Genomic DNA, 22,929 nt, shown 5'->3' with positions numbered 1-22,929 from the left:
CATGGAATATAGAAATACAGAATAAAATATATAGTGCGAATATAGAATGATATAGACATACAGAATAATTGGATATGAAACATGGAATATAGAATAAAATACAGTGCAAATAAAGTCCCGGTGGGGATGCTGCCAGTGGTTGGATGGCTGGCAGTGGAGATGCTGCCGGTGATTGGATGGCTGGCGGTGGAGATGCTGCTGGTGGGGATGCTGGTGGTGGAGAAGCGACCGGTGCATCCAGTCGCCTCAACCACTCCTCCAAACCAATACTATTAATCTCAGCTAGCTGTAAAGAAAGAAAAATACTATGGATTAAACAGTAATAGAATACATTCCAATTTTACATTTCAAAGTATGCAAAAATGAATTGAACCTTGTAGAGTTGGTAAGACAAATTAATATTCAGTACTAGCATATGGTTTCAAAATGGTGGGGTGGGCTTGAATATATAGACCGGAACCGCATTCCTCCTTGTAAGGTCTCTGAAGTGAAATTTTGAAACATGTTAATCATCCACCAAGAGGAGAATTGGTGCGTAATGATAACGTTTAAGGTTGTCTCACAGTAAGCTTGTATATCCTTATCTATAAACGTTGCTACATTGTGCTGTGAGATGAGTGAAAACTGTGACAAGAAATGACAAACTTTGATATGCCAATTTTCAATGAACTTTCATTGGAGATATATCCTATTAAAGCATTACCATAATGTTTTTCAGTTTGATTGGTTCTATGTTAAGAATGTAAGATTTGGTGAGAATGATTTAATTTATATAAATATATATTCAGAAGACAACTTTGAATTCATTATTATTCTTCTAAAAGAATATTCAACTGTGCTGAATACACACACACAACATAAAGAGTTTTAAAAGGAAAAGATGGGATTTGAATGTTACTGCTGGATATGTATTGAAAGAATGGTAAAATCTCATCCTAGTTGTCAAGTACATCTAGAATTTATGATGGTAAGAAGTTCGTTTCACTTAAATCTAGCAGAAGATCGTTTCACTTAAATCTGTCACTAGATTGCCTCTCTCTCTCTCACACATATCTCTCTCTCTGCTATAAATCAACATCAAATAGGCCGTGACTAAATGTAATTGAGCATGACTGAATGTAATTAGGTATGACTATATTAACTAGAGCATGACTAGAGAGAGAGAGTATCAAATCCATACTTCTCATCTACTAATAATGAAGTATGTATAAATAAATATGAATATTTATACATAAATATTGAATACTTATAATGAAGTGAATATAGATAGAGGAAAAGTTCTCATAGAGTACATACCGCTTCATCATCAATGTTAACCAATTCAGGAGTTCTTCCAACTCTAAGTATAGTGACATCACTACTGAGTGTGTGAGAGCTTCTAACACATTGAAGAAGATTTATCTCCCCAACATGCAAAAAAACGGGATTGTGTAGGATATTTCCTTATGGATAAGCCGACTTTATCGTTAGGAGACGATATGTATATTTCCAATGAGAAAAGTATATAAATAATAAGTTTGCGAGTAAAGCTGTTTATGGTTTCCTGTTCTAAAAATTGCTCCACTTCTTGACCGCATATCCTTTCCATTCAATGATTAGGAAAAACATCCTATTATCTCATTCACACAAAACAATGTTTCCTCTATTCCTTCCACTCTAATAAAAATAAAAGCAGGATATATGCGGTGTGAATCATTTCCCGCGAACTCTATTCTTAGTCCAGGTGTGAATTTGTTCTATTATGAAGTGTTTATTCCTTCCACTCTTATCAATATTGAAACAGGATATGCGGTGCAAATTATCTAGTTCTATAAAAACTTATTACTTCACTTCGCTAAAAGCAATCTACTGCTGATAGTCTCACATTCTATGTATCAAATTCTAAAGTCGCATGAAGTTGTAGGAAGGATTACCGGCAACCCTTGGCTGCATTACTGTTACAACTCACGCATTGAATGCGGAAAGCTTAATTGAGAGATCCATACATAGTAAAACATTATTGGAAATGCCAATTTTGTATAAAATTAGAGCTCTATATGATTTCATTATAATAACTACCGATTGCATTAATTTGATGCCGGGGTGATAGAATGAGAAAAGTAGAAATTCAAGTTGTAATATAACTTGAAAGATATTGACTAAAGTGGAATTGTCTGTCATATCAGCTCCATTCTTGAATGAAAATCGTCGGCCTTATACTGAAATGAAATTGAATAATCCAATATTAACTTAATATACTCACTGTTCTCTGTACGGCTTCTGAAATTATTAAAATGGAATAGAAGTTACCAAGTACCTTTTTTTTTGTATTCTCCCATTCATCGATTCTGATAGAAATTCCCAAATCATGAACCTGAAATTCAGATTCATCCCAGTTCTGAATTGAAACAAACCCATTTATTCTAATAAATTTATAAATTTCGATTCATAACATCATATAATATCATAACTCACTAATACTTTACTTTGTTAGCACTATATGACTATCCATAGATGTTTCCAATAGAAATTTACTATAGGAGTTGATAGTGCAGGATGTGCCTTGTACTCTTAACTATTGTTCCTACAATATACCTGTTTGATTACAATAATGACAAATTCTAGCCTTCTTATAACTCCTATACTATGTATACCGTAGGAACAATAGTTGATATATTTTACAGTTTGAAAACCTGGAAGCATTGTATGTGTCAAACTATTGGATAGAGGAAGAAGTTGAGAACCCCAACATAGATTTGAATTATGAAATTAGAATCAAGCTAGATGTTCTAGAGCATAACCCCAATAGGAATAAGGAAAGAGTTATTTTCTGTATCTGATTGCCTTGACCACATCATCAGCTGACTTGCTTTTAATTGGTATAGCAAAGGCGAACTTACTAAGACAATTGATAATAGTAATTATGTATCTATAACCTTTGTTCTGTTGAGCATATGGTATCATCTCAACAAGGTCAGCTTGATAGAGGTCATAAAGACCTTTGACTGTAACCTTTCTTGTTGGGAAGTTCCAACAAGCTTGCTTGTGCAGCTCTTGTGCTAATACTGTCTTATCCATACTGGATATATGAACTTGCTAATTAGCATTTATATAGGCATCAGGCTGTTGAGCTCAACCATCATGAACTTCCTACATGGTATGATAAAGACAAGTTTATCATAGAAGGATGCTTCCTATTGTATTTACTATACCTTAAATGTCTAAGAGTGCTTACTCTAGAAGTTGAAGGGTGTATGGAATAAGATGTACAACATATTTCTCTTGAAATAACACACTCTCTCTTTTATTGATACATAGCATAATATATAAACTGAGCATTCATATGAATAATAAGATTATTTACATTACAATTCAATAGATTCAGTCCAATATATCGAGAACTATCCAGTGATATAATTCACCCAATCTATCACTTATTTCGCAGAATCCTCTGCTGAATGAGAATTTCAAGATGGCTGCTCCCTCGCATAGGTCGGTATAGCTTGACACTTCGGCATCATGAAAGATGGATTTTAGTGTCTCTAGAAAGTTTTGAGCTGTTCCAAACGGTTCTGGTAGGTCCTTATCTCCAAACTTCAGAAATGGTTGTACAATCCATTGGTTGCTGGTTACTAGTAGGCAGTCTCTGCACTCACACATATCTGCTTGCTCCACTACAGGCTGATGTTGGCAGTGGTAGTGGTAACAGCAGGAGTACTAGCTGGAGTAGTAGCTAGAGTTCTAGTTGTAGCTGATGCTAGTTCTTTACAGCACGGTGCACAGACCTCAACTGTTGATGACCGCTTCCAAAAAGTCTTGCGATGTGAATGTAGGGCGAAGACATGTGCGCAGTGGATTTGTTGACACTTCCTGGCATGAGGTATGACGTCACTTTTCAAGCAATTTTCTCAGAATGCTGTACTGGGATGCATCACCATCTATTTTATAGTCATCATTTGATAAGGGACGTGACCGTTTAGCAGGGATAGTACTGCTTCCTGACTCATTGACTTTATCAATGAGCTCATCATGTGATGAGGAATGTAGCCGTTTAGCTGTTGTAGTACTGCTAGCTGCCTGAACCTTAGGAATTTCTTGAGAGTCAATCATCTCTTCCTCCTCATCCTCCTCCTCCTCCTCCTCATCCTCCTCATCAATGTGTGCTAGAGTGGGGATCTTGTAATGTCCATGTGCAAGAGTTGTAATTCCATCATCTAGAATATACCTCTTCTCATCAGCTTTGCTCAGTGCCTTCTTTCTCATGACTTGGGTCATGATCTGATGTTTCCTAGTACCAAACATCACTTGTTCTCTATAGATATCCTCATCACCATATAGACAATCTAGATAGTCTTGGAAGCCTATGTAACGTTCAGCATCTGGATGCATTTTTGAGAGTTCTCGCCCAAGTATTGGTCTCCTCACTCCTTTAGCTTTCTTTATCAATCCACTTGTCAGCTGATTTGGATCACTATTGTAACACCTACAGGCATATAGCTTTGATCGCAGGCCTACATACTCAAGTGGCGCTCGGCCAGCATATTCATCTTTAAACTTGCCAAGCACCATTTTGTTTGCATCTGAGTAGCATGGGTGGTCTGCAGGGTACTCTGAGGTGTCAAAGGTATCTCTAAGCTGCTGGTTGTTGATGATGTCGTTGTACATGTCCTCTGTCTTGACAAGGTAGAATAAGCTATCAGTATCTTGATATAGGAGTTGAAGACGGTCCTTGTAGATGGGCTTCATGATGTTATAATGGAATTCATACATGAGGGTTTTGCTGATGTCAAGCACTGTCAAACCAATGTAGATAGGTTTGTTCAGCTCCACTTTCTCTTTATGCATTGTAACAGCACAGATATTCTCGCCAAAGATGATGCGGTCCTTGTACACTGGTCGAGCAATCAGTTTCTTCAATCGCTTCTCATCATTCACTAGCTCCATACTCACCCTTTTTCGCACATTCTCCATTGTCTTACCAAACACAGCGTTGTTCATGAGTTTGAAGAAATTTTTCTCAAACTTATTCTTCGACTGCTGTCGAAGTCTGGTGTTTAGCATGATGTAGGGTGCTAGGAAGTCCTCCTGCTCAAACCGCACACCTCGATGAACTTTAGTGATTTTCAATCCATGCTGTACTGCTTGCTTGAGGGTGCGGTAATGACATACATATCGTTCACGGTTGCTTAGAGCTGTCATGAGTCGTACATGATTAGATTTGAGAGTTTTTTTGTTCTCTGCCAGGAATGGGAAGTCATTGTGCTCATCATGCAATTCGGAAGGGTACTCAATGTCCACCTCCAAGATGTAGCCAATCTTTTGAACATCTCCAACACCCTCAATACCTCTGCTCACCCCCTCCAACTCATCTTTCTCCATCCACTGGAATTTCCGGCATGGAAGTGGTTGGCACATTGCCCAGCCATACAGGTTGTTCGCATCTGTGTACAAGAGATATGATGTAGGCTTCTCGGGGTCAATAGGCGCTCCTGTGTAGGCATTGTTGGCTACAGCATGACGGTGTATACAATTTGTTATTCCTCCTCTGATACCTCGCTCGATAAACATGTACATGTCATAGTCAGTAAGGAGCTCAAGCTCGACTTTAGTATATTTCAGCATGACATCAAAGGAAAAGCCTGGAGATGTAAAGTAGTGAGCACAATCCAAATCATAAGTCTTCATGCATACATCGCGGAAGCTCTCAAAGACATCAGCCAACAGGAGAACATCTGTTTTCAAGTATAGGTCACTGTATTCTCCCAGAGTTCTACAACTGAATTGGTTCCACACAGTTTGAGCATGTTCATAATCATCACTGCTAACACTCCTATCAACCAGCTTGCTGAAAAATGCCTCTTTGGGTGGTAGCAATGTTTCTTCGAGTCTCTGCCATGAATCGCAGTAGTCGTATGGAAACACTCCTTTCCTTGAGACAAGGCTCAATTTGTTTCCAAACACCTTGGCAGTATGTGGCAGCACTTTGGACAAGTCTTCTGGATTCGATGCTGATTTGACTAGGTTGGTGACCAGATTGTCTAAACTATCAGGCGTAAACCGGAATGTATCGATGAATCGAAGGTGCATTTTTGGAGATATTTGTTTGGTGAATGATATATACTTTTCCGATGAGTTTGGGATGACAGACAGCCGATCCTTATCTCTACCCAGCTCTGGAATAATGAGGTGTGTATCGTAGTTTGAAGAGTTGTGGAGAAACACTGGTATGAATGATTGTCGCTCTCGCTGCAGGTTGCATTTACGGCATAATGCATTCCGGTAGATACCAGTTATATGACAATGGTCATACACCTTATCTTTATTGAACCGTTCATTGCAGGCCTCACAGAAATCAGCTGCATTATGTCGTTCTTTCTCTCTTTTGGTTAGTGGGAGCAACTTGATATTCCTGCAGTCAATTGCCTCATCTAAATCTTTTGCATACATGGTGAGGGTCTTCATGAAATGTTTGGCGGCATCAGGACCCCTGTAGACAATCGGCTCATGAGGGATTAGGTTAGTGATTGTCAGCCAGGAATCTTCCAAATATGGGTCCCGCACAAAGTATAAGCAGTAACTCATTGCCCGATGATACTGGATAACTTTGGTAGCTTCACCAATCCATTGTTCATTGTCTTCATCAGGTTTCTCCAGGATGCACTCAAAATCGGCGTATGCTACAACAGGTACTCTATACTTTTGCACATGTTTCTCAAACTTCAAGGTTGGAGGTTTACCATCTTTTCCAACCTGTGGCATGATGATTCTTGCTGTATTATTGCTAGCACAATACTCCTCATGCTCAGCCATCCTGCGTTCTCCATCTCTGTTCTGGGTGTAATGGGTGAAACATCGTCTGCAGATGATAATTTTATGCTGATGTTTTGTGAGTTGGGATCCCACAAGTTTTTCAAAATTTTTAATGTAGCAGTAGTGGCTATTTGATTTATGTTCATTGTCATCCTCAAGGGTGCTGTTTTCATCATCATCCTTACTCTCACAGAGGAGGAGAAGATCAAAGTGATCTGCCTTCATTGCATTTCCAACTCTTCTTGGAAATATAACGTTCTTCTCATCCACACCATAAATATTAACTGATACCTCCGGATTATCTTTCTCAAATATATCGATTTGGTTGATGGTAGTGGGAAATCCAATGCCTGAAAAGTTGTATCTCTCTTCCAATTGATGGTATCAGTTGTTGACTCGTTCAGGATTACTGCCTTGTACATGTTTGGCGAGGATAGCCCATTTGAAACATTGCTGGTCCTTGTTTATAGGATTGATGATTGCCTTTCGTGCTGATAGAAGAGGTGGAAGACTGATGTAGGATGATCCACGCAGGGGAGTATGTTTGCTAATCCTGATGAGCAATCCATCGATGATAAGCAAACTCCATCCACTGGAATTTCCTTCGAATTTCGACTCCTCATCCAGTAGGGTCATGCACGCTTGGTTGATGATGTCTGGAAGATTGATGATACTGAAGATGGTGTAGTTTGGAGTTTTGAAGGCGACATTCTGAAACTCTTCTTGTTCGAAGAAGGTCTTATCAAGGGTGCTGCGGAAATATGTTGCCTCCAATACTAGATTGAACTTCATTGCTCCATGTGTCTGCAGTTGTTGACTGATGATGTGAACAATTTTATCCTTCAGACTGCTCAGAAAGGTGTGGAAATCTTTGGCAGGCTCATCCTTGTATGCATTATTGTAGTATAGAGTCGTGAGTCGGGATTTGAATGCCTCCTCCAGGACAACAAACTCGTCCACAGAGTTTGCTGTTTGCTGACATCGTACAGCTTTGCTCATCTGGAACAATGCAGAACAATATTGTATTAGTATGGTATGCAGTATTCAACTCTATATATATCACTATCAACAGATGTGGGGGATGAAGGCAGTGAATCAGTATCTAGGATCGTGGGTCGGGGGATGGAGGTTCATAGGTGTTTATGTTCTAGGGATGATGGTCCGGAGCTGTATGGTGGGGTGGGGTGGGGTGGGGATGGGGGAATGTGAATGGGGGTCTAGGATCTACTTTGTGATTATACGGTTTTTAGGTTAGGATGAATTACAACCATGTGAATGGAGGTCTAGGATCTACTTATGGGGATGGGTGGGGATGGGGGAATGTGAATGGGGGTCTAGGATCTACTTTGTGATTATACGGTTTTTAGGTTAGGATGAATTACAACCATGTGAATGGAGGTCTAGGATCTACTTGTGATTATACGTTTTTTAGGTTAGGATGAATTACAACCATGTGAATGGAGGTCTAGGATCTACTTGTGATTATACGTTTTTTAGGTTAGGATGAATTACAACCATGTGAATGGAGGTCTAGGATCTACTTTGTGATTATACGTTTTTTAGGTTAGGATGGATTACAACCACCAACTCAAAGAACCTAATTCACAATTAAACTCTTAACTTGTATGTATTGGAACCTAATTCATAATTACACTAGTCATTTTTGACTATGTCATTTACTCTATGTATTGGAACCTAATTCATAATTAAACTTGTCATTTTCGAATTTAAGTCATTTTAGAATTTAATTGTCAGTCTCAAACCATCTACTTCAAAATTCTACTCTTTTGGACTTAATTGTTGAATCATGAATATAATATAAATATATATATAACTATAAAATGCACTGGTACTTACTCTTGATGTTGATAAAGATGAAAGTAATCCAAAACCAATACGCCGAAATCACACACACACGTACTGGTGGTACACACACGTACTGACGGCATGACTGCACTAGACACAATGTCCCACTCCTTGCAGAACAACTCCTTTTATACCCAGTTCAGGATCCGGAGGGAATTTTTTTTTCCCTTTTTCCCCTTTTTTTCCTTTTTTTCCCATTTATTCCCGATTTTATGTTTTTAATTTTTTTTTTAATTTTTTTTTTTTTTAATTTTTTTTTTTTTTTTTTTTTAATTTTTCTTTTTTTTTTTAATTTTTTTTTTTTTTTTTTTTTTGGATGACCTTGAGGTTAGGGTGGTTGACCTGGATGACCTTGAGGTTAGGGTGGTTGACCTGGATGACCTTGAGGTTAGGGTGGTTGACCTGGATGACCTTGAGGTTGGGGTGGTTGACCTGGATGACCTTGAGGTTAGGTTGGTTGACCTGGATGACCTTGAGGTTAGGGTGGTTGACCTGGATGACCTTGGGGTTAGGGTGGTTGACCTGGATGACCTTGAGGTTAGGGTGGTTGACCTGGATGACCTTGAGGTTAGGGTGGGTGACCTGGATGACCTTGGGGCGCCTGGATGAATTTGAGATAAAGGTGGTTTCTGGCACACTTGTGTGCCAGAACCCGCCTTTTATATCTACTCATGATAACTCAATATGACTTACATGCTAATTTTAAAACATTTTATCAAGGGTTTTTCACATAAATGAATAGTCTTATCTCTGAATATGATACCAGCTTTCAATGATATCGATATTGAGAGCAAAAATTACCTTTTTTATTTTTCTCTTGAAAACAGGAAGAGGATAATTAGCATAAACTATATCCTGTGGCACATGATTGAAAAACCTGCCTTGCAAAAAACAAAAAGATTTTTGAAAGAAAGTGCTATTGGGTCTAGGGATTGGGAACCTACCAGTGAACCTTGTTCTCATTATTCCAGTTTCATGTCCCAAAGTTGCCCCTTGATTTCCACTAGACCAATAGAATTCAGACAGGACCTTGAAGACGTACAGGTGCCTCAGAGGCATGATTTTCATAACCTGGCATGACGATAGAAAATCAAAATTCTCTTGATTAGCAATTGCTCCAACTAGAGACTTCTGCAGAGACATTACTGGCCTTAAGTGAGTTATATAGGTACTTCCCCAACAGACCAGCCCATAAGAAAGGCGAGATTGAGCAAGAGCAAAGTAAAGATCTCTCAAAACAAATGTTGGACACATATTTTTCAAACTGAAAATTCTATGCAGTAAGCAATGCAGGTACTTCTTCATGCCATCTATCTGTCCTTTCCACATCAAATTGTCATCAACAGTAATGCCAAGATACTTTACACTTTTTGACTGATTGATGATACCACAGTCACAGTCACGACTGGTACATCCCACATGATGGAACTTTAAAGGTTGGGTTAGCAAGAAAGAAGAGGCTATTCCAAAATTCAAATAAATGGTTTTATCAAGATTCAGGCTTAATTTATTGTACCCGAACCACATGGAAATCAAGTGCAGGTCGTTTGACATCTGATCATACAAATCCTCATCAGAACATGCACCATAAGAAAGTGCCGTGTCATCAGCAAACACTGTAAAACTTCCTCTGAAGGGGCCCAGATACAGGTCGTTGATGTAAACCAAGAATAAAATTGGTTCCAACACAGAGCCTTGTGGAACTCCACAGTCGATCATCAGAAGCGGGCTGGAACTCAAGCCAATGCTTACAGCCTGGGAACGCCCAGTAAGATATGAACGGAACCAAGCTAAGTGGCAGACCACGAACTCCAGATGCCTCCAACTTTCTGACAAGTTTAGAATGGTCCACAGTATCAAAGGCTTTCCGAATGTCCAGAAACAAACCTGATACTCTTCTAATCTCTTTATTATTGATATTTGAACATATTTCTGAGACAAATTTCCTCAGAGCCAACACAGTTCCCAAGCCCTCCCTAAAGCCATATTGACTACTAGAGAAAAAATTGGATGAATTTAGAAAGTTCAATGGACGAATTTTAATCAGCTTCTCAAAAATAATTGAAAACACAGGAAGAAGTGAAATTGATCTATAGTTCTCCACCAATTTTCGGTTACCTTTTTTGGAAATTGGAATTACTTTTGCAATTTTGAGTTTGCTAGGAAAAGCGCCCTCAGAAATGCTCAAGTTGTAAACAAAAGCTAACACTGGACTAATGAAAGAGCTCATCCATTTAACTAGGACAGAGGAATATCCATCAATTCCTGGGGCCTTGGATGAAATCACTTTCTCTATCTCAAAAGGAGAAATTGGATGCAGGAAAAAGGATCTCTCACAACGTGGCTCTCTGAAAGAATTGTGATAGTCATGTAAAGCTATTGAAGGGAAAGAAGGAGGAACAGCTGACTTGGGTGCGGAAACAAAATATTCATTAAACATATCAGCCACTTTTGAATCCTCACTAACAATCCCATTTTCAGTAATCAAATTGAATTTGCTTTTCTTTGTACCTCTTCCAATCAATTCATTAATCAATTTCCACTGTTTTTTGGAATTTCCTCTAACCATCTGGAATCGACCAAAGTAGTTTCTTTCTTTTGATTTCTTGATCCACTTTTTTATTTTGTTTCTCAAGGTTACAAATTCGAGCTTCAACCTACGATTGTCAGGCTCATTCATAGATCTTTTGTATAACTTGTCTCTTGATACAATCGCTTCACAAAGTCCACTGTTCATCCAAGGATCATTCGGCTGATCTCACGAGAAGAAAAATTCAGCAAGAAAAACTTATTTTCGTTTTTTTATCTTTTTTTTAAATGTTTACTTCAGAAAGACAAAAATAGTAACTAGATGCTGTTAGTGATACATAGTATATTAACAAATATTGTAGCAAACATAGTATATCATTCTAAATCGAATTCATAGTATATCAATTTGTAATTGATACCGAGCACTCCTTTTAATTCAGGCCTTTTCCCAAGTTATAATAGTAAATGTAATACGCAATAGACTAGAGCCATTATTGTAAGTGAGTTAGCAAAATAAATTATTTTCTCTCTCTATTATGAACGGCCATGACTTCGAGTTTCCCATGATAGATATTTAAAAATTGTGGCTCCGAGTCGTCGAGGAATGTAGATTATGGAATTATCTCTAAAACTTAGCCTTCTTGTCGCGACATAAAGTGCGATAAGTTGGAAAACAGCAAGCAATGAAATTATAACAAACTACCGATTTTGCAGTTACTATTTGGTCCAAAGGCTCTAGAAGCCACGCGACGATTGGTCAAATTGATTCCTTTCGCCCAATAGGAGACCTGTTTCTAAATACAGTAGTGGGGATTCCCCAGTCGAGAGACCAGATTACGTTCCGGAGGACACTTTGCTAGGAGCACTACGAGAGTAAAGATGTAGTCATTATGTTTCGCCCTTTTTGGGCAAGTTTATGAGTTTATATCATTTTTAGTTAATGTAGGAGCTAGTTTTATTTTTATTAAAGTTTAAATTTTCTAGTAGTGCCATGTCCTGAAAGGTTTAATTGTGTTTCTTCATCATGTACGAATAATTGTTTCTTCAAATAACCGCTAAGGTACGTAAAATAAGGTTAAAATATAATTTAGGGAATTTAATTGATTGAAACTTCCATAAGAGTATTGAATTAATTAAGCCTGTTATTTTTCAAGTTAATAATATTGATTGAGAATAATCCTTTTGATTTTATTAGTGATGGAAGATAATTATAAATTTTTTTCTAAAGAAGTATAGAAAGTTTTCAGTTACGTTACATTTGAGTTATTGTTTCTGGAGATATATTATCGTAGAGTATTGCTGAAAGTCAGGAAGATAGCCTTTAAATTGGAATGAAATTTTAAGATTATGTTCATATTGAGTTTATGACATTTTTTAATTTATATTTTTCAGACTCTGTTTTCTTATGTCATTAAGGCTTTCGAATGATTTAGTAAATTTTTTATGATAGAAATCTTAATAGACGAAGAAGAAAGTTTTTCTTTTCCAGGAAATTAATATTAATGAATGTTCAATTTTAATACAATTTAAATTATTTTCTATGTGTCTACTAATTTTATTTAATTAAAGGTAAAAACTATCCACAAGATGAATCTTATAAGGCAAACATTATCTTTCCTTAAAGTGAAATTTTCAATATTTTTTTCTTTTATTGTGTTATAAAGTGTCTTGTTTTATTAGGTGATAAATTCATAATTTCAGTTGATACTAGTTTTTGGACTTGTATTTGTAGGTAAATCAAATCATAAACTCTGGAATGTTCATTTTTAATTAAGGTTCTGAGCAGTTTTGGGCGAATGCCCGTTATTTACACTTGGATTGCGTCCTATAGTTCATAAATAATAAATAAAATAAATGTTGGCTGGCGCACAAGTTTCCAACAATACTAGCCGAGCTACTATATGAAAAATTATATTTGATTTCGCAAACCAAACGAAAAATATCATATAAGTTAGCATCATTTCAATTGAATTATTTGTGAAGAAAGATCCATTAATTCTGATAAAAAGAATCAGTAGTTTAAAGATAAAAATCTATATAAAATGAGGATTCAAATAGAATGAGAGAATTTAATTAATTGTAATCAATAGATAACTCCTGTTTTAGCTTTTGATGAATTGTAGGAAGAGTTAGAAATTAATGCTGTAATACATTATTTACAGCGGTTCATGTGTGTCCCCAAACCAACTTCTTGTACTACCACCCCTTTGGTTCCGCAACTTTATGTAACACCGCTTCAAGACACCCGTTCAGACGACAGGTCTAGGGACGTAAGAGGACGTCGCCGTCAAGCCAAATTCAACCGGTAAAAGCTCACCGCCAAAAACAAGGTACTGTAACCCCGACGATAAAGCAACGTACAGACCAACGAAAGTGCAGTGTAGTGAAACAAAGGTTCATTCGAGAATGTCAATCAAAAGTGGGGATTCAAAATTATTATGAAATGGGTTATATGGGTTACTATCGACGAAACTTGGGTTCAACGGGCTTTTCTTTCTTGAGTAATTTTATGTTGAAGTTAATATTTGTTATTTGATGACTGATATTGTTTGGTTTTGTGACGTATTGCTATCTAAACGGGGATAGTAATGCGCCCCCGAATCAGATGAAGAATGTCAACAAAGTAACATGAAATTGTTGTTTCTGTTGTTCGATTTTAGTTGCCAATGTTTATTGAAGCTGTTTGTATTTTTCAATTATTTCAAATTGTAGTGTTATTCTATAGTATAAACCTATTAAATCAGGCATGGCAAGATTAATTGAAGTTTTCTTGACTCTAGCCCGTTCACCTGCATGAATTAGGTATAGACTCAGGTATTTTCTAGATGTGCTGGCCTATTTCTAAATTCTAAATTTTATTCAAAATTATCTTATCCATTATCTTCACAGGCACATAACTGCGCCACTCTGCTGTCTAGAGATATTTAAATCTCTGGAATTCAAATTTTCTAAAAAATTAAATTTTTCATAACTTACTCTAATAATACTAGATCAATTTTTCTGAGTCTATACTTAATAATTCATTCTGTGAACGTGTTAACTGTCAATATTTTGGGTTTGGAGTTGAATGAATAATTTATTGTTGCTACTCCAATTTTTCTGAAGTTTAAATAATTGTAGATGAAATAGGGAAGTTATTAAGTTCAGTAAATCCATTAAAATGAAAATCTTTTGAAGTGCTTAAAGATAAAGTTAGGTATCATTGAAGCTTAAGTTGAAAGTATTCTAAAACTTTATATTGAAATTGATCATTGAGAAATTAAAGGTTTAACGGTAGAATAAAAATTAGTAGAAGAAACTAGCATAGGTGAAAAACAACTGATTCTAAGTGCTGAATAAATTTTTGCATTCTGTAATTCCGTGAATGATGATAGAAATTATTGTAATGTCAACGTACGTATTCTGGTCTCACGTCTGGTAGTTGAATATCATTATAGTAGTAGTGAAAGTGAATATTGAGATTTTAAAGGTCAACCCAAGTAAATTAGGAAAATTCGGAAATTATTATGGGAGAATGTTTGAGGAAAATAGGAAATTTTTTTGATAAGTTTAGGTAGATCGAAGGTAATCAGAGAATAAATAGGAAACTGTTTTATTAGTTATTGTTGATATGTAGTTTTGAAAAGTTGATGAGTAGTTTTGGCCTTGAGATGTTTAAACTAAATAATTAGGTATTGTAGATTAAAGTTGAAACGATAATCAAATCCTTGGGAATTTGTATAAAAATAAGTTGATTGAAAATTAAATTGAGGTAATTAACAGTAGTAGGACCCTTTAGAGATAAGTAGTCCAAAGGTATTATTAAATAAAAAAAAAATAGGAAAATCTTTAATGAAATGATAAATTTTTTTTAATGATGGATAGGAAAATTGCAATCAAGTTTTCCATGTGAATAAGTTGAGATATTTTGAGATCTAGTAGAGTAATTGAAACTAGTTGGATATGAAGTTTATTGTTGAGAAATAATTATGTGAAGCTCCAGTAAGGTTGAAAATGTCAGTGAACTTGGGAATCAGTAATAGTGTAATAGTAGTCTATTAATGTGTTAATGTATTGGTAAATTCCATAATGTTGATAATCAGAAGTCAAGCAGTACGGTAGCAGTCCTAAGCTAGTTGATGGAGCTGAATTTTCATATTATTAAATCATGCCCTTCCAGTGTTTAGAGAAAATGTCACGTACTTTGAGATAAATAATAAACATGATCTATGTCGAGTCAATTTATCCAGTTGAAGTTGTAGGCAGTGAGAAAATTACAATACTCTAGTTACAAGCGAAGTATAAAATAATTGTCGATTAAAAACCTAGCACTCATTGTTTTGTTTTGACTAGCGTTCTGTCGTAAAGGTTTCCTACTGGAATATTATAATGCAAAATCACGCTTGAGTCATGTTGGAAAATATCCGAAACAGATCAGAAAAAAAAATGGAAACAGATCAGTCTATTGAAGACAAGATTTTTTGTCGTGAGTTATAATTGGATAAGTTTTTGTGAGTATGGCGCCACTCTATAGCCTTGTCTCTATACACTCAACGAGATGACTCCTAATGAATGAGAAGGAGAAAAGAGAAAAAGAGTTATGATAAAGATATTTACCGTATTTGTTAGAAGGATTCATTACGGGTTCATGAAGGGTTTATTAGTCAAAGATTTTGTTACGTGACAATATAATGTATATAGAAGAAATTCCGGAATGTAAATAACTTGCGCAAGTAGATTAGTCATTAAATTATGTTATTAACTTCGTAATATTAAATATATTTAGGTAGGTGAATTAGGTTTAATTTTATTTCATGCACGGCTGCATACTCGCGGTAAATGAAATAATTGTACAGTTTTCTCACGGTAGTAGATAATTGATTGTTTGGTAAATCGGGTGATGATCAATTTTTGAAGTTATCAACAGTCATAATATCCTATGTAGCAATGTATGTATGTGATGTCTCTAATAATAATAAGTTATTTAGCATAAGACGATTTATCATAATATTCTATACTATACCCATTTTCAATAGCTTAATACTCATCGATTCACAAAACTAGTGTAGATGGTAATGACATTCCTTACTGTAGCTCAGTTAAAAATTTAGGCATTACTATGAATAGTACTCTTGACTGGTCAGAACAAGTGAACAAAACTTGTAAAAAGGTATTCTCAGCCATGCATGCATTGAAGAAAATGCACGATATTCTCCCTAGAAACATTAAATTATTATTGGTTCAATCTCTCATCTTCCCACATTTAATGTATTGTAATTCTGTTCTTAACGATATGCAAGTCACTCTGAATGATAAACTACAGCGTTGCCAAAATTATTGTCTACGTTTCGTCTACTCTCTCCAACGCCATGATCATATCACCCCAGCCCACATTGCTAGTTCAACATTGAAGCTTCCCAATCAAAGGCTTTTTCGAATAGTCAAGCTTGTTAGAGATATCTTGAAATACGGTAATCCGAACTATTTTAAAGATGATTTCAAATTTGTCTCTGAAGGTAGGAGGATAGATGCTTCACATACTAGAACCGGAGAAAGTACTTTAAGGATACCCAATCATCGAACTACTATTTTCACAAAATCCTTCTTAGTCAGTGCCTGTCGTGCATGGAATGCACTTCCTGTTTCTATCAGGTCCATCGAGAGCCGAGCGAGCTTCATCCTGACTTTAAAAAAACATCTTTTGGAAGAAATGACTAAAACTGTCCGGCCCTAGAACGATCACATGACAACCATCCCCACCCATCCCACAAATACAAACCTTTAAAGCTGTTATAGAACGAATTGTATATATATATATATATATATATATATATATATATATATATATATTATATAAACTTATATAAACTCATGTTATTTCAATTATCCACTGCATACTGCTGTATATTACTGAAAGTTGATTACCCTGATCCACTTTCAGCCTACTTCATTTTATTAATCAATTATTTGATCTTATCTACCTATATAATTATTTTACTTTATAAATGTTCTGTTTTATTCTCTTAAATATTCATATTGATTAAAACTTTTACAATATTTCCATTAATAAATAAATCCTTAGTTTAAATAATGAAATTAACGTTTTGGTAGAGAGTTAGTGGGGAGGATATTTTTAATATTCTTCCGAAGAATGGACATTGATATGTCCAAAGCTCCGCCAATTTATGTAGATGCATAACAATATAATTATTATCCATAGTTATTATATTACAAATTGCGTTTTCATATCATATACAGTTCAATAATTATTTTCTTAGTCTATATCATGTAAATTCATCTATAATTTTGCTGTATTGTAAGCTATTGTATATAAGTGTATAAGACAGTATATATTGTAATCTACATAAATAAAGTACTCAATCAATCAATCAATCAATCAATCAATCAATCCCCATAAGTAGATCCTGGACCTCCATTCACATGGTTGTAATTCATCCTAACCTAAAACCTGTATAATCACAAAGTAGATCCTAGACCCCCATTCACATTCCCCCATCCCCACCCATCCCCATAAGTAGATCCTAGACCTCCATTCACATGGTTGTAATTCATCCTAACCTAAAAACCGTATAATCACAAAGTAGATCCTAGACCCCCATTCACATTCTAGTATTGGAGGCAACATATTTCCATATTGGGAAGTCAGCTTCCCAAGTTGGAGGTTCCAAGCTCAAATCCAAGGCGGTAAAGGTAAGTATTAAAAGTCAGTATCAACAGAACCAGAGGATATATATATATTTTTTTTTTTTTTGTATGTAGTGAGTAAACTGGCCCACCACTACCAGTCACCCCGCCGCCAGTCGCCCGGCCGCCGCCGGTCGCCCCACTGGTCGCCCCACCAGTCGCCCGACCGCCGCCAGTCGTCCGGCCGCCGCCGACCGCTGCCGGCCGCCGCCGACCGCCGCCAGGCATCCCACCGGCCGAGGCCAAGACGGCTTCAATTTGGTAGTAGCCCTCATCACACCAATCAGTTAATATCGAATGTATTACCATTTGTAATATATTAATAAAGAAATAAACCATCATTGGCTGATCCACTGTCTAAAACAACTCTCATGTAATGATGTAAACATGTATGAAATAAACCTCATTTTATGTGTTAAACATTGATTGAGAGTTTCATTAATTCATATAGGTTAAAAATCACCTTACTTTACTTTAGGCGACCCCACTCCACCTCCCTCTATCACATGACCAATGGCCGCCAGCATTAAGGACTCTAGCTCAAGATGCTCATGCACGACCTGTCACTCTTAACTGATCAGTCACTGTTCAGTCACTGTTCAGTTATTGATCAGTCACTGAACAGTCACTGATCAGTCTGATCAGTCACTGTTCAGTCACTGATCAGTCACTGATCAGTCACTGTTCACTTACAGCATGCTGCAATGAGCTTAGACATAGTTGGTAAAGTATACATAGTATAGGAGCTAGAAGAAGGCTAGAATTGCTCATTATTGCAATCAAACAGGTATATTGTAGGAACAATAGTTAAGAGTACAAGGCACATCCTGCACTATCAACTCCTATAGTAAATTTCTATTGGAAACATTTATGGATAATCATATAGTGCAGGGTGTGAGATGCATCTTGAGACTAGTGCTTGGTTAAACAGACCAGCCCATAAGAAAGGCGAGATTGAGCAAGAGCAAAGTAAAGATCTCTCAAAACAAATGTTGGACACATATTTCTCAAACTGAAAATTCTATGCAGTAAGCAACGCAGGTACTTCTTCATGCCATCTATCTGTCCTTTCCACATCAAATTGTCATCAACAGTAATGCCAAGATACTTTACACTTTTTGACTGATTGATGATACCACAGTCACAGTCACGACTGGTACATCCCACATGATGGAACTTTAAAGGTTGGGTTAGCAAGAAAGAAGAGGCTATTCCAAAATTCAAATAAATGGTTTTATCAAGATTCAGGCTTAATTTATTGTACCCGAACCACATGGAAATCAAGTGCAGGTCGTTTGACATCTGATCATACAAATCCTCATCAGAACATGCACCATAAGAAAGTGCCGTGTCATCAGCAAACACTGTAAAACTTCCTCTGAAGGGGCCCAGATACAGGTCGTTGATGTAAACCAAGAATAAAATTGGTTCCAACACAGAGCCTTGTGGAACTCCACAGTCGATCATCAGAAGCGGGCTGGAGCTCAAGCCAATGCTTACAGCCTGGGAACGCCCAGTAAGATATGAACGGAACCAAGCTAGTGGCAGACCACGAACTCCAGATGCCTCCAACTTTCTGACAAGTGTAGAATGGTCCACAGTATCAAAGGCTTTTCGAATGTCCAGAAACAAACCTGATACTCTTCTAATCTCTTTATTATTGATATTTGAACATATTTCTGAGACAAATTTCCTCAGAGCCAACACAGTTCCCAAGCCCTCCCTAAAGCCATATTGACTACTAGAGAAAAAATTGGATGAATTTAGAAAGTTCAATAGACGAATTTTAATCAGCTTCTCAAAAATAATTGAAAACACAGAAAGAAGTGAAATTGATCTATAGTTCTCCACCAATTTTCGGTTACCTTTTTTGGAAATTGGAATCACTTTTGCAATTTTGAGTTTGCTAGGAAAAGCGCCCTCAGAAATGCTCAAGTTGTAAACAAAAGCTAACACTGGACTAATGAAAGAGCTCATCCATTTAACTAGGACAGAGGAATATCCATCAATTCCTGGGGCCTTGGATGAAATCACTTGCTCTATCTCAAAAGGAGAAATTGGATGCAGGAAAAAGGATCTCTCACAACGTGGCTCTCTGAAAGAATTGTGATAGTCATGTAAAGCTATTGAAGGGAAAGGAGGAGGAACAGCTGACTTGGGTGCGGAAACAAAATATTCATTAAACATATCAGCCACTTTTGAATCCTCACTAACAATCCCATTTTCAGTAATCAAATTGAATTTGCTTTTCTTTGTACCTCTTCCAATCAATTCATTGAACAATTTCCACTGTTTTTTGGAATTTCCTCTAACCATCTGGAATCGACCATAGTAGTATCTTTCTTTTGATTTCTTGATCCACTTTTTTATTTTGTTTCTCAAGGTTACAAATTCGAGCTTCAACCTACGATTGTCAGGCTCATTCATAGATCTTTTGTATAACTTGTCTCTTGATACAATCGCTTCACAAAGTCCACTGTTCATCCAAGGATCATTCGGCTGATCTCACGAGAAGAAAAATTCAGCAAGAAAAACTTATTTTCGTTTTTTTATCTTTTTTTTTAATGTTTACTTCAGAAAGACAAAAATAGTAACTAGATGCTGTTAGTGATACATAGTATATTAACAAATATTGTAGCAAACATAGTATATCATTCTAAACCGAATTCATAGTATATCAATTTGTAATTGATGATGTGTTTATTTTTTGAAGTGTCAATTAATTGTTATTTTGATGAGTAAAAGTAGTTTAACCTTGATTTTGATGTGTACTGTAGTATAAATTTGAAAAGGGACAGTTTTGGAATTAAGCCTGTTGTGCCTCCTCATATAACTGTAAAAATAATTGTACGACTGAGAAAATGAATGAATAGATATAAACTTTAAATTCAATCTTTCGTTACAAATGTTCTATGCTTTTACACTCTAGAGCAAAGCATGGTCCCCCGATATTTAAGATAATGCCAGATAACAGAAAAAAGTAGACAAGGAATTTTAAATTTAGGAGAGCGGCTGCATGGTATGCATTGTGTAACCAAATTGTATGCGGAAGGCTGGCAATTTACAAGATTTTGACTAAATTATTTCAAACAAGCAGCTGATTGCCTCTAGAAAATACAGCCTTTTTCTAGAGGCAATCAGCTGCTTGTTTGAAATAATTCAGTCAAAATCTTGTAAATTGATTATCAAATCTTTGATTATTCAAGGCGAGGTTGTCATTATGAGGAGTTGAATGGAATAGGGGCGTAACCCAGAAATTGGGATTTCGAGAAAATGGGCCTTGAAGTTTTCAACTAGTTTCAAAATAGAGAGGTTTTTTTCTAAATACTTGGAACTAGTATCTTATGGTAGTTTGATATCTTATGAATGGAGTGGAATATAAAAATTCAAAGTATACAGCTACAGTTGATCTATATTGAATGTTTAAAATATGCTTGTAACTGCCCTTATTCCATTCAACAGCTCAATACTGACCTTTTTCCGTTCAAGTCACATTGAATGGAAGAAGGGCAGTTTCAGTCATTTGAGACTTTGCATTATATTTCAGCTGTAAAATGATAAAAAAATTGAATGGATGATGATTAATAGATAATAAATAAATAATAAATGATAACAAACAGAAAAGTTATAACAACCTAAATGGTATTAGTCTGCTGGACTTTGCAAATTTGTTCGAAACAGGCCTTTATGAGATAAGAAAAAAAGTTATATACATCTTAATATCAATAACCTAAATGGTAGCTGCCTGAGACTTTGCGAATATATTGTCAAAAAATATGCCTTTTGATCATCACTCAGGTATCGGTAAAGACGTAGGTTTAATAGAATAAAAAAAATCAAGTTCCAATACTTCCTATTACTCAAAGTTAATTCTAAGATTTCAAAAGCAAAGTATAACGTATTAGAGCATAATAATCATGAAGCATTTCTGTTTACAACCAATCCAAAAGCCTAAGCTGAAAGCTCTGATCACAGACTGTGGAAACTAGAACTGCTGACAAACATAGCCTCCTGAAAATCAACGTCATGATCTTGAGAAAGAAGATATAAGAGTGAAACTTTGCAGGTATACCAACTAAACTACGTAGATTCCAAAAAAGCATTTAACGGAAAAGGGCAGAACTTGGTTTACGCCCCTATTCCATCTAGCTCCTCATTTTCACTATTCATAATCATCTGGCTTGCTGTTGCTGAATTTTTCAATCTGTTCTGTTTTTTTAAATTTGTTGATCCCAGCTATTGATAGCACATGGTGGCACACCATTCAGCCGCTATCCTTGACTTTGAAATTCCTGAGAGACCAAAATACGCTCTTCCGAGTACGTTTGACAATTGTAAAAATAGTTTCAATTATTTCTGAGTAACTTTTTCGCTTTCACCACCTACTTAACTTTTAAAACAAAAAATTTTCTAGCATGTCGAAAATTTGATGTTTTCTGCTCGAAATGTCTCGACATTGACGAACATAATCATCAATTAAAAAATAACTATGAGTCGGATAAAAATGATCCAGACATCAATAAAAAGGAGACATTCTCCCCGTTAATTTGATATAAGATTATTACGCATTACAACTGGGTAATTACGCATTACGTATTAAGCATTATTACCCATGATTCTGAGAGAAGTGATATTCAAAAGAAAAACAAATATCCAATTTTATCATAAAAGTTAAATTTCCTTTTCATCCTTCAACCCTGAAGCTTTTCTAGTACTACTAGGATATCGGGGATAATATTCTACATCCAATTCTGACGTTGAATTGGAAATTTGAGGAAGTTGCACTTTTACACGATTTGGCAATCCTGTAATTTCTTCGGATGGAGGCCCAAGTCTTCAACTTATTTTACACAAACTATAGTCTATATATTGTTGTCATATCTTTTTTGGATAAATCCTATACGCTGGTCCCCTCAATATCATGACGATAGGATTTGATATCATCAATATGGAATAATGATTGGAAATTGATATCAACATCATAAAAATACAATCTATCACAGTGTATGATAAATTAATCGACTTTTCAATTTCATGCCAGATATCAATTATTCATTTGCA

The 22,929-nt window shown here is 36.0% G+C and overlaps 1 protein-coding gene across 1 annotated transcript; it reads right to left on the bottom strand.

Moving 5' to 3' along the window:
• Window positions 1–282: 282 nt before the first annotated feature.
• On the bottom strand, window positions 283–6,789 carry LOC120352187. Its single transcript, XM_039431902.1, has 3 exons — window positions 5,398–6,789; window positions 4,205–5,295; window positions 283–286 (listed from the first exon to the last, which is right to left on the bottom strand). Exons 1-3 carry the CDS (start codon window positions 6,787–6,789, stop codon window positions 283–285), a joined length of 2,487 nt encoding a protein of 828 aa, XP_039287836.1.
• Window positions 6,790–22,929: the final 16,140 nt, after the last annotated feature.

This window comes from Nilaparvata lugens, chromosome 7, assembly GCF_014356525.2.
Source record: "Nilaparvata lugens isolate BPH chromosome 7, ASM1435652v1, whole genome shotgun sequence".
NCBI lineage: Eukaryota > Metazoa > Arthropoda > Insecta > Hemiptera > Delphacidae > Nilaparvata > Nilaparvata lugens.
This window is presented reverse-complemented; position numbering and strand designations above follow the sequence as displayed.

Bases quoted from the DNA above. Each gene is read 5' to 3' on its own strand.
- LOC120352187 (XM_039431902.1), bottom strand. From the start codon at position 6,789: ATGGCTGAGCATGAGGAGTATTGTGCTAGCAATAATACAGCAAGAATC. The intron at 5,296-5,397 runs GCAATGTGCCAA...GATGTTCAAAAG, and splicing joins CGAACAACCTGTATGGCTGG to ATTGGCTACATCTTGGAGGT.